General features: G+C 40.3%; 1 protein-coding gene across 8 annotated transcripts in view; it reads left to right on the top strand.

The window, feature by feature from the left end:
- Positions 1 to 5,190, top strand: part of ATXN7L1 (ataxin 7 like 1) — a 118,527-nt gene extending 113,337 nt beyond the window's left edge. For 5 of the 8 annotated variants that reach the window (XM_054217013.1, XM_054217533.1, XM_054217283.1 and 2 more), the window contains one exon: positions 2,460 to 5,185. In XM_054217013.1, coding sequence (XP_054072988.1) covers positions 2,460 to 2,501 — 42 coding nt within the window. In that variant the 3' untranslated portion in view covers positions 2,502 to 5,185. Of the gene's footprint in view, positions 1 to 2,004 lie in introns of all 8 variants that reach the window. The other 3 variants (XM_054217191.1, XM_054217102.1, XM_054216921.1) reach the window with 2 other exon arrangements.
- Positions 5,191 to 12,394: the final 7,204 nt, after the last annotated feature.

Genomic DNA, 12,394 nt, shown 5'->3' on the forward strand with positions numbered 1-12,394 from the left:
TAAATTATACAGGAGTAGTTATTCCAAATGGCTGTGCTGCTTAGTCTCTGCTGTGTAGACACAGCAAAAGAATAGTAATGATTGTAGTAATGATGACCCATAACTGTATCCTCATTAAAAATGTTCCGAATCATTTTGATCATCTTGAGATGCACTGCCAAACGGTAACTTATTTTTCTTTCTCTTGGTGCTGACTGCTAAGCAGTCTTATGTATGGAAGAGCTACTCTGAAGGGAAAAAAGTGGAAAGTTCCTTTATACTTCCAGGGAGTGGTGTTTTCCTGTGTTGAGACGCTGTCATCCAACTGCCAGTAACAAACATGGGATAAAGCTGTTCTGAAGTGCAAACTGTTTTTGCTTTAACCTCCTGCTCCTGCGTTAGTATAAAATACACACTACCCGAGGAGCAGAGCTTGTTGGGATCTGTTGCCTAGATCCCATGGGGAAAACCTACCAGAACAAAACATTAATTTTGTGGCAGCCTTATGTAAACAGAGGCTATTGCTGATCTTTTCAGCTGCCTGTTTCCATAACTTTATAAAAAATAGAAGTGTTTGCTTGTTTTAAGCCCCACAAGCCCTTTATAGTTAAAAATATGTTTCTGTCAGTTTGGTAAGTTTCTGTCAGTTGACTATGGAGCTCAGAATACAAATACAAAAGAAAATCAAGATGTATTAAGTTTTATTAAACTTTTTTTTTTTTAAACTCATACCACAGGATTTTAGTATTTGGAACCACGAATAATGATTACCTACCTAAGAAATGCTTGTCACTGTCAAAATAAATCTGAGCTCCTTTGTTGACAGTTTTCCTCTGCAATCTAGCAACTGTAGTCTCTGAAGAAAATTTTAGTCTTAAACTGTGCTATAATATTTCTTTATAAAGGTGTTAGTAATTGGGTAACAATAAGTGGATCTGCAAGTATATGCTGTGTCAGTAAAGGTATTACTGGGGGAACCTGAGCTCTCTTGTTTTTAACCTTAGTGGTGTTATAACCATGATAATGAGAGAGTCCAAGTGAAGCAGGGTCTGTAGGCAGAGACAATCTCTGCTATACACTAGGGTTTATAGTTGGAAAAAACAGGCAAGTTTTCACAAATACAAGTCAGAACAACAGACTTCCAGCAACGCGGTTTGAAGTGCAGCTGTCAAGGTACCTGTGAGTATAGAGCAGTTACTCTGGGCTGGCTGCCTCCGCTGTGCTACCTGCTCAGGCAGCCCATCGGGGTCGCCTGCTGGTGCAGAGGGGAGTTAGAAGGGAGGAGATTGTTGTTTCTCAGGAGAAGGGAGAGGGTTCCTTTACTCAACACGGGGTGAGTAACTGGGTGAGAATAAGGCACTCGGGAAATTGCGGCAGACTGTAAAACCAGTCTCGTTTGAACCTGTGATTGGCTGCCTGCTGTCCTGGTGACAAAGCTATAGCTTCCCTGCTCGCTTTCCAAAGGTGTCCGGTCAGAGCCGAGAGGACATGCGGCAGTGCTGTGAAAGTCACCTGCCACCCATAACTGGGCTTTTCTCATTATTGAGTTGTGAGATACAGGTGCCCCATAGTTGTTTTGATTTCACACAAGTAGTTTCTTTTGGTTAGTTGCTACATTTGTTGAAGTACACTGTACTCTAGGGTACTCCTGTGGGGGACTGGTGGCTGCAAGGATAACTGTTGTGGGCCTGTCTCCTCTCTCCCCTCGCATTAAATTCAAGATAAACTCAGATTAACTGTTCTCAATTCGTGTTTAATTTGAATGTTGCTGCATCTATTTCAGACCTGAACAGGGGCTTGTATACAGAAAAACGTGCCTGTTTTTCCAAGTACTGTCGCTTTAATAAAAAAATATTACTTTTCCCTACATGACCTACTTGTTTTTTAACAAACATTAATGAAATGGTAGTTCTATAGTCAACGTATTTGTACCTGTTAATACAAATTATGTATTAAAAGCTTGTTTTCTCCAGATTTTATCCTTGTTCTAGGTTTATAACTAACCAAGTGTTTTTGTCTTCATAGTGCTTTTAGGTGCCTGAATGTGTTAACACTTCAAGACCTCAGTATGCGGTGGTTTTTAAATACTGAGTAAACTAGATCATTTTATTAAGGGAAGGTGACAACGTGTATGCTGTGTGGGGATTCCTTGTGCATGAAAACATGCTGTGTAGAGGAAAAGATTCTTCAGAGTTGTCGTCTAATTGCTGCTCTTTATTTGTAATGATACACCAAGCTAATGAACATGAGATTCGCCAAAGCTTACTAAAATCAGACAGTCCCAAAAGGAAATACGCTGTTTATTCAAAGCAGTTCCTTTTCTTAAAGGTCTAATGCAATCAGTAAACAGGGACGGAATTTAGTTCAGGCACTTGAAATAAATTCCTGCTTTGAGTTCTGTCAGATGCAGATGTTATTAAAGTATTATATACTGAAAGACATTTTGTGATTTTTGAACCTGGCTCTGGTTTCTCTTTTAGAAGACATCAAACCGGACTGGTAGAATAAGGACTCTTCCATAACAAGGAAAAGGAACCAGCCTATAATCTCTAGGTCTCAGCAGCCCTACTCCACAGGGTTTTTATTTTCTATGTCCTGCAGATGGATTTAACCTTTTATGAATTTGTGGTTTTAAAGAGAATTAAATTTACAGAAAACTGTAATAGCGATTTGTTTAGTTTTTCACTTGTATTTGCCACTGATCTGTGCGTTCTGCTTGGTTATGTTTCATGCCTTTTAAAGCTGTTAGCGTTGCAATGCTCCCTTTGTTTCCTTACCAGAACACAGCGGACATTCCAAAAAAAAAAAATCCAAATCATGATTTGAATTTATTTAAAGGATCTCCAAATTTTTTCATTAACTAAAAATTACAGTAATTCTGTATTTAAGCTTGTCCTATGGATAAAAATTGAGTGCATTTCTTAGGAATTTGCAAACAGCTGGGGCACTGCAACTTTAGGGACTAATCCTGACTGGTGCTCTGTACCTACAGCATTTAATAATTTCAGTGGGAATTCTGAGTGTTCAGCCTCTTCCAGGATCAGGCTCTTAAGGAATCTATGCTTCAATCAATGCATAGAGGATTTCTGCACCAAACTGTAATTAATGTTATCAGGGCTCACCGTGTAAAATCCCCGTATCTTGGTGGGTTTCCAGACACTTAAGATCACAGCACTTGATAACTTCAGTAAACAGTTTGGGTTTGCAAGGGCAGGAGTTGAGCAGATTGGCTTGCATTAATAGAATTGCACTGACAGTGTTTCTTATAGGATTACTGAATAATTTTTTAATAAAATATAGATTTTATAATCAGGAAGCCAATACTAGGTACTGGAACAATAGTACAGAGGAGTTAATTTTTATTTCTACAGTGTTAAAAGTGCACTTATATGCTGGTTTATTTACATCTTGGGGAAAGGCGAGAGACTGCAAATAGGGAGATTATTACTACTTTCTTTTTTAAAAAAAGAAGGCTTAAGGCAAATTTTAAGACTAAAAATGTTTAAGCAATTATAAACAAGGCTAGACCCTTTGAAAAAAGTTTAGAAATATTCTTAAAATAAATTTTTATAGTGTTAATTTTGTAATAATTTATGTTTTGCTATACTTCAGAGCTAACTGACCGGTATAGTTTCAGAAACAGTATGAAACTTAGGAAAGTTTAAGCAATGTTTATATTTTTAAAATGTTCTTTGAATTATGTTTTTATTGTACATTTCTTCAGACTGAAAAATGTGTACATATCTTTGTTATTTTTGCACAATTTTTGTCTTGTTCAGTTTTAGGAGCAGTACTATGTTGATTTTTTTAATTTATTTTGAGTTATAAAACTGCAGGAGTTTAAAAATCTCAGTAACAAAGTCATCCTCTGTAATCAATGAACTGCTATTTCTAGTTGTTGAGGGAAAACAGTGGTTGTGAGATTCAGTGGTTGCTTCTGAGACATAATGCTTATCAACGACTGAAGGAGCAATTTTGTAGTTTTAGGAAGCTTTAGCTCTTTCCATGCATCTTTTAATTGGAAAGCTGGAATATGGAGCCTGTCCTTTGAATGCTGCTTAAATTTTTTTTCAACTGGCTTACACCTGACAGCATTTCAGGAAAGTTAAGCACCAAGTAAAATCCCACAGTGTTCTTTCATCATCAAAGAATCATTATTTAATTATATGTATCAAAAATTTCAGCCTGAAAAGTTAAATGGAAGTAAATATTTGAAAAAAATGGATACAAACTGGACCAGCCTATAATGCATTATTAGTGTAGCATTCACTCAGTAGTTCTTTTTCCTCCCCATTTGCCTGAAAATCTTGTGATTTGTTTCCAGCAATAGAGGCTCAGAAGCTTTGGTTGTTACACATACGCAATGCATAGGCCCGTCAGCCATAAAAAGCGACTTGGATAACTTGTATGCCTTCTTTTGTATTGATGTAACAATTGTAAATAGTGCTGATCGACCTTTGTAGAGAATAGTTTATACAGCATATTCTATTATTGCTGATTCTCAGTGAACTATTGTTTTAAAAAAAGAAGAAAAAAAGAAATTTTTCTATTTACACCTTATATTTTGTTATGCTGTTGACCCATGGCACTTTAACAAAACTCTGTGGGTTTTGCATAGCTGGTCAGTCATGGGATATATTAAATAACTGTTGTTGCACAGAAATGAATTTGCACCTGCTATATTGTGCTTTCCTACTACAGATTTTAGAACCTTTTCCAGAAGACTTTTGAAGAAAGCATGTCCAATCATTCTAAGAAAAAAAATGCCATACTTGTACAGCCAATTTCTTTTCTACAATCCATATTTTGTAACACTAAGTATTTTCATTCTTTGTCCTGCACCTTTATGTATTAGCAGTATCAAATAGAATCCATTCCATGCTTGTGATAATTGTAAGCAGAATAAATGTCTAAAGTAGGTGTAAATAGTAAATTCTATGGCTTACAGTTTAAAAAAGGAAAAACAGAACAAACATGTATCTGATTGATACTGCCATGGTTCAACACCGGGCCTGGAGATATTCTCTAGTGAGCGATTGTATTTTTTGTTTTTTGCTTTATTATTATTTTTTTTTTGTAACATGGCTTTGTAAATAAAATAATTTATATGTTTGTAAGAAACAGACGGGTTTTGTCATTATTTATCTCTGCAAAGCAAAAATGGTATGTATTGCAAGACTGCCCTTTTTCTTGCCAGAGGCTGAAATAGACGGTGCCGATAGCCAGCACTGAGAATTCAACGGGTAGTTCGAAAGATCTGCCCAGCTCGCTGTACAGGGCTGAATTGCTCTGGGATTATTTTTGGCATTCACGTCTGAAATATTTCTGTATTTACATGCCAGGACGTGTGTGACAATCAGCTACTGAGGTTTTTGCATTGATAAATCATTTTTAAATTCCTTTGCTTGGGTGAATGCATTTTCTCATTCCTTATCAGTGTAAGAATTAACTTTCCTTGAGCTGTTAGATTTAGGAATTCTCACTTCAATGGGCAATACAAATTTATAACCAGTCTTTTTATCAATGTTAATACTAAGAATGCAACTTTTATCTAGGCGTTAAGATTCTTGTTCTGTGTAAAGCCTGTTCCAATTACAAATCAAATGAGTCTTAAATTGTTCAGTGGCTTGTCAGCTCTGCAGAGAGGATTGCAGTTTTTTCTCTCACAGCAAACCTCTTCTGCAAATCTGGGGAAGATGCACATTTTTATGCTGCTTTTATGAAGTATCTGGAAACTCAGCCTTGGAGATACTGCAGGGAAGATGCTCCCAATTATGGTATGATCTTTTTTAAAAGCAAGAAATTTGGACTGCAAATTGTGTTTTTATATGCATACACTCGTAACTGGCAGAGGAGACAGAAAGCTGGCCTGTGTTACAGGAAACAGTCCTCAAAGGAGGGAAATTTTACCTTCTAGGTAAACAGCTTTTTGTGGAACATCTTGCGTGTTCTGATCCATGTAACAAAAGCGAATCCTGACCTTCCTCTTTACTGCACAATTTGTGCCTTGGTCTGAGCTGCTTATATTTTGAAAACTTTTTTTAATCTTGAGTTTATCTTTTCTAGTATAGAAAAACTGAACATTGTGAAGTAACAATAGATACTGAAGTTTCATCTGATGGAGTGGAACCCGTGTATGGCTGAAGAGTGACACTGTTTGTAAGATGCTTTGCTATTTCTAGCAGCCATTAGAAATTAAAGCTATGGCCAGCAAAGGCCAAAGATCACTAAATTTATTTTCCAAATATGACTGAGTCATTTTTTAGCCCTTGCAGGTTTGTTAAATGATTTACAAGCTGTTCTCTATTCGGAGTTTGTTTTCCCCCACCCTTTTTTTGGTTATGCAACAAGTATTTTGCTTGTAGCAGTACTCTTGTATTATCTAATGTGCTCTAAATACCACCAGTTTCAGAGGGAAGCAGATCACACTGTAACTTTTTTATTCATTGCACTGTAGTTTTTATGCTTCTGTTTTTACCACAGAAATATTTATTTTTGAAGAAAGTCATTGCTGTCTGCAACCAGTATCTGTTTTACTCTTCCAAATCTGTCAGGATTCACAATAGGAAGAAATGCCAAATGCTGATTCCAGAAATATTTGGAGGAGATTCATACAAGAGATTCAGACTTTGGAACACAAGAATGTTTATTTCATGCAAATTTTTATGCTATTTTGCTCCTTGAGTACCTCTTGAAAGCTACTACTCAAAACAAGTACAGACCTCCTTTAAAACATACTTTCCTAAGTAGAAGAAAGACAAAGCTGATAATTCAGTGCCATGTCCCTGTTTGCTCTTTGACTGGAGAATCCATGGTAGATGATGCATATTCGTGTTCATTTTGTAATGCATCACACATGACACGGGCAGGATTCTTTTGTGTGTGGTTTTCTGTTGTTTATGGCTGACGTGCAGAAACATTTAGATCTAGTCTGTGATCTGCTCTCCCCACAGAAAGGAGAAGGGAAGCTTTGGGGAAGCTGTTTAGGGGCCGCTTGCCAGGAATAATAATCAGGATCCAGGAAAACTGGGTTTGAGAGTAAGGACACCAGTAGAGATTTGGGACAGTGCACAACATTCAGCTGCCCCTTTGCAGATGTACCAAACTGGAAAGATTTAGCGCTGAAATTAAATCGGGGTTTGATAAATTTGGAGCAGTTACTAACAAGGTTGATGCGACACCACAAGAGACTGGCTCTTCATAAAAGTTGTTTAGTATGAACGAAGTATATTTACCGAATGCTACAGGTGTAAAGGCCTGTTGGTATAAATACAGATTGCCTGATGAAATCCTGTCGGCAACCCTGTGAGTCCCGTGTCTGTGTCAGCTATTTCCAGCCTGGCCCCTGCTGAGGCACAGCAGGGAATGGGGACAGAGTAAGCATGACTGCAGAAGAGAAACCATCATCCCTTCCCGGTGGCAAATGTACTCAGTGCTGATTTGGAGAGCTGTGTCCCAGGTGAGTAGATGGGTCACTGAAAAAGGATTACTCGGGCTCAACCCTTCAGCCTTTCCCACCAGAGATACAGAATGTATAGGCCTGTAGCCTCAGCTCTGAAGATCCTCTCGACAGCCTATGCGAGAAGCTTTCCCTTCTGGTCAGCTCCACTCTTAAATTGCAACTATTTGCCTTCCTTTTTCTTTAGTTTTCTCTTATTTTGACCCATAATCAGTTGCCGGGGGGTTGTGTTGTGTGGTTTTTTGGGAGGGATGTTGCATGTTGTGGGGTTTTTTTAAGCTTGCCTTCGGTTATTTCTTCCTTGTTAATTCTCTTTAAGATTTGTGTTTTGATTACGTAGCCTGAACACTAATCCCAACGCACTGGGCTTGTTGCTTCATTATCAAGGAGACGCCGAGAAGGTGCAGAAAGCTGTTTTTCACTTGTGTTATTTTGCAGAGTGCTTCCAAGGCCTACAGCTTCACCCCCTGAGCATGGATGCTTCCCAAGAAAGAAAACGTTCAAAGGGAAATGCTCCATTTGTGCACCTTTCAACCTAGAACAAGCCAAGTGCACGTTTGCTCCTGGAGTAGGTAACAGACTCTGCACTGGGCCTTTCATTCTGAACAGACAATTCTATAATGCCTCCTGTACTTGCCGCAAGAGTATTACAGGACCACTCACTCCCATGACCTCCACTATTCATCTTCCAATCCCAAACTCCTTTCAGCTGAAGTTAAATGCCAATGAATCCTGAAAGATACCAGCTTCTCCATCTCGAGCTTCTGCCCAGGGCCTTTGGGACCAGACTGGCTTTCAAAATCCCTTATGAGACTGCCAAGAAAGGAAAAGGGAAAAAGAAATTGTAGCACAGAGCGAGTGGGTCAGCACTGTAATGAACCTCTGGCTCCAGCTCACCACTTGCCCTGACTTAAGGGGACATAACAGCAGCCTGGCAATACCTATGACGAGGTCACGGGGAGATCAGAGCCAGGGTCTTCAATGCTGCATGGTGAGAGGGTGAGAAACAACGGACATAAGTTGATAAAAGGGAGGTTCAGACTGGATACAAGGAAAAACTTTCCTGCCATGGAGACAGTCAAGCATTAGAACAAGTTGCTTAGAGAGGTAGGTGCAATCTCTGACTTTTGAGGTGTTCAAACTCAAACCAGATAAAGCTCTGAGCAGCCTGGTCTGACCTCAGAGCTGACCCTGCTTTGAGCAGGACGCTGGACTACAGACCTCCTGAACTATGATCCAAATGGAAAGAAAGCAATAATGATGATCTAACTCCTCTCTTGAGGACTGATCTTGCAGGGTCATTTTCTTAGAAATGCTCCCTAGGGCCTCCTTAGGGTATTTATTTTCCTAATACCAAACCCTCTTCATTGCTTGGTCTTTATGTTATTTGTTAACCAGCTTTTTTGGTAGCTATAATGCCCACTCAGAGCTTGTGATACCACCTTATCATTGGCCTTTCTCACTCTACTATGTCTTTCCTAGATAGATATTTTGATATTTTGCTGGATTTTTTCCAAATCTCTCCCTGAGATACACCACAGAATTTCCTTTGAATCAATTTACCTGCTTTATTTCTAAGACAGCACAGGACGAGGCAGAGAAACTACTGTCCTCTTTAAGTCTAGTCTTTTTACATTTACAGAACTAAGCACTTCAGATGTTTTCCAAGAATGTTAATCTCTTTTTTGAACAACCACAAACATCTTTACACTAAGGATAGCTAACTGTGTAACAGACTAGATGGCATCATTTTCTAAATCTATGTACCGGTAGTCGGTATTACCAGTTCTCTATTATAGCACATGCAGTATTGCAGCTTATAAGGAGAGCGTGCCTATTCTTTGATACCTGTGGGAAACCACCTACTTTGACATTCACTTTCATCAAATGTTGATGCATCCAGAAGTGTTGGATTTGGTAGAGCAATGCTGACATCAGGAAGCATTCCAAGACCTCTTTCTGGTAATTGTGCTTTTACAGGGTGCTGACTGAAGTGACAACTGTTAGAATAGATCTGTGGACTAATGGTCAAATACAGGAAAAGACTGAGGTTACTCATCAGTAACTTGAGTCTTTCGAGATGCATAATCCCCAGTTATTTTTGCATTGCAACTGCATGCCCAGCCTTTCTAGTGTTCAAAATGTCTCTTTTTTGGACTGTGGGTGGGTTGGAGAAACTAAGTTGATGGAGATGGATCCCTGGTCTCCACCACCCTGTGTAGTGTAAACTCGCTGTACAGACACTGCTGGAATAAAAGCGGTTCTGTAAGATAGCTAAGTCTCCTGATATTAAACTAGCCTTTTTGTGACATATTTTTACTTCTCTTTGACTCTGAAACAGTAAATGGCAGTATTTTTCTAATTCCTGATATTTTATTTTTCTCAAGTATATGATTTTTGATGGCAGGTTTAGCCTTTATTTTGCCATTGACTGGAAAAAAACCAACCAAACAACATTTACAGCTTAGCCTTGTGACTGCAGGTTCTTGTTCTTCTGGAGGGGATTGGGATGGCAATGTGGTGGGAGCACAAGTGATCCAGGCTACTTCTGTACTACATCAAGGACAGTTTCTTGACAAGCTGAGCCTGGCTATGCTAGACGTGCCGCTCGCACATAAGGAAGGGCTGGCTGAGAACATTGACATTGGTGGCAGCCTTGGCAGCAGTGATTACAAGACAGCAAAGTTTAAGATTTTGAGGTAAGTGAGGAAGAGAAGTAGACAAATTGCAACCCTGGAATTTAGGAGAGCAGACTTTGTCTCTTGCAGACATTTTTTTGGCAGAATCCCCTAGAAAACTGCCCTGAAGGGCCCGGAGGAGCTAGTTGAAGCATGAGAACAGTCCATTCTGATATGCAGGAAGCTGAGTAGACATGGGAGAAGGCCAGCATGGCTGAATGGGGAACTCCTGACTGGTACCAAATCCAAAAGGTGAGCACACAGACTGTGGAAGCAGGTGTGGGCTACCCTGGAGGAATAGAGAAACGCTGCCTAGGCATGCTGAAGCAGAACTAGGAAAACCAAAGCTGGAGTTGGAATTAGTGAGGGATGTAAAGGACGCTTTCTGTATGTTAATGTGGAAGGAAGGGTAAGGGAAATGTGGTCCGCACCACACTGGGTGGGTAACCTAGTGACAAAGGACATGGGAACGACTGAGGTACTCTCAGTACTGCCTTTGCTTCAGGTTTTAATTCGAGAGGTCTGGGCTCAGATTTTTGGGCAGAGTCTGGGGAGTGAGGTACTACCCGTGTAAGAGGCAGCCTGAGTTAAGGAGTACTTACACTGGATCTATACCAGTCTATGGGAAAAGCTGGACGCAGTTCAAGCATGCAGGCTGATTTCATCACAAGGCTGCCATCATCCTTGAAAGATCTTGATGAACAGGCTACAGGGCTTCCAAGGACTGGAAAAAGGCAAATGCCCATTTTCAAGAAAGACCCGGGGAACTGTATGCTGCTCAGCCCAACCTCAATTCCAGGCAGATTATGAAACAAACTCTCCTAGAAGCCATGTCCAGACAACATGGATTTACCAAGGGGAAACCATGCCTAACCAACCTGCTTGCCTTCTGTGATGAAATGACTGCCTTCAGGTACTGACCAGAGAGTACTGAATGTTGTTTACTTTGGACATAGCAAAGCTTTTGACACCATCCACTTTTGTATTCTTCCAATAAATTGAAGAGAGATGGATTCAAGGAGTGGACTATGAGGTGGGTGGAAAATGGGCTCGGCAGCAGGGCTCGGAAGGTTGAGGTCAGCCATTTGAAGTCCAGTTGGTTGGTTGTTACTAGTACCATGCCTCAGGGGATAATACTGGGCCAAATAATGCTGAAGGGTTTCATTACCATCCTGGATGTTGCAATGGGTTGCAAGTTCATGGATAGCAAATTGGGAGTAGGGAGGTGATTGATACAGTAAGGGCAGGGCCCCCTTCAGAGGAACCTCAGTAGGCTAGAAAATTGGTCTGACAGGAACCTCATTAGCTTCAACAAAGACAAACGCAGGGTCCTACACCTGGGAGGGAGGCATAACCCCATGTCATTGAACAAGCTGGGGGCTGACTGGCAAGAAAGCAACTTTGCAGGAAAAGGGGCAGGTGGACAAGTTGAACGTGAGTCAGTATCGGGACCTGGGGTGCTGAAATATAACCACAGCCTGAGCTGCGGCAGTAAGACTGTAGGCAGCAACCAGAGGGAACTGATTGTCACCCTCTGTTTTGGCACTTGTGAGACTGCACCTGCAGAACCGTGTCCAGTTTAGACTTCCACCATACAAGATGCAGCATGCATACTGAAGTGAGTTCAGTGGAGCACTACCAAGACGATTAGTAGCTGAAGCACATGACAAATAAGGATATGCCAAAAAAATGTTTTGTTCAGTTTTAAGACCAGAAGATTAAGGGGGGAGAGGGGTCCAAGTGCTGTATGCAGCTACAAGATGGGTGATAGTAGAGAAGTTGGAGACAGACTCTTCCTGGTGATGCACAATAAAATGGCAACAAGCAATAGACATAAGGTAGTGCAAGGGGAATTTTCATTAGACACAAGGCAAAAATTCTTTGCGATGTAGTTGAGCACTGGAACAGGGACCAAGCAATGTTGTGGAATCTCTATCTTGGAGACAGTAAAAACTTGACTGGACAAGGCCGTGAACAATTTCATCTACACTTTGAAATTAGCCCAGTTTGGAGGGGGTGGGGGATTGACCACATGATCTCCAGATGTCCACTCCAACCTAAATTATTCTGCCATTCTATACAGGAAATAAAAAAATGGGGGGGCACGGTTCTGGATGTTGAGATAATTAATACCCAGAAGCTTAATATTTCTGCTGTTAATCACTTTCCCTTATGAATGTATAGTGTAAATCCCCTGGTGACTATCTTGGAAGTCCTTGAGGATACACAATGGAAGGGTGCAGCGTAGCTCCTCCAAAGCAGCTACAGAAATGGCAGG

The sequence above is a fragment of the Rissa tridactyla genome, chromosome 1, assembly GCF_028500815.1.
Source record: "Rissa tridactyla isolate bRisTri1 chromosome 1, bRisTri1.patW.cur.20221130, whole genome shotgun sequence".
Lineage (NCBI taxonomy): Eukaryota > Metazoa > Chordata > Aves > Charadriiformes > Laridae > Rissa > Rissa tridactyla.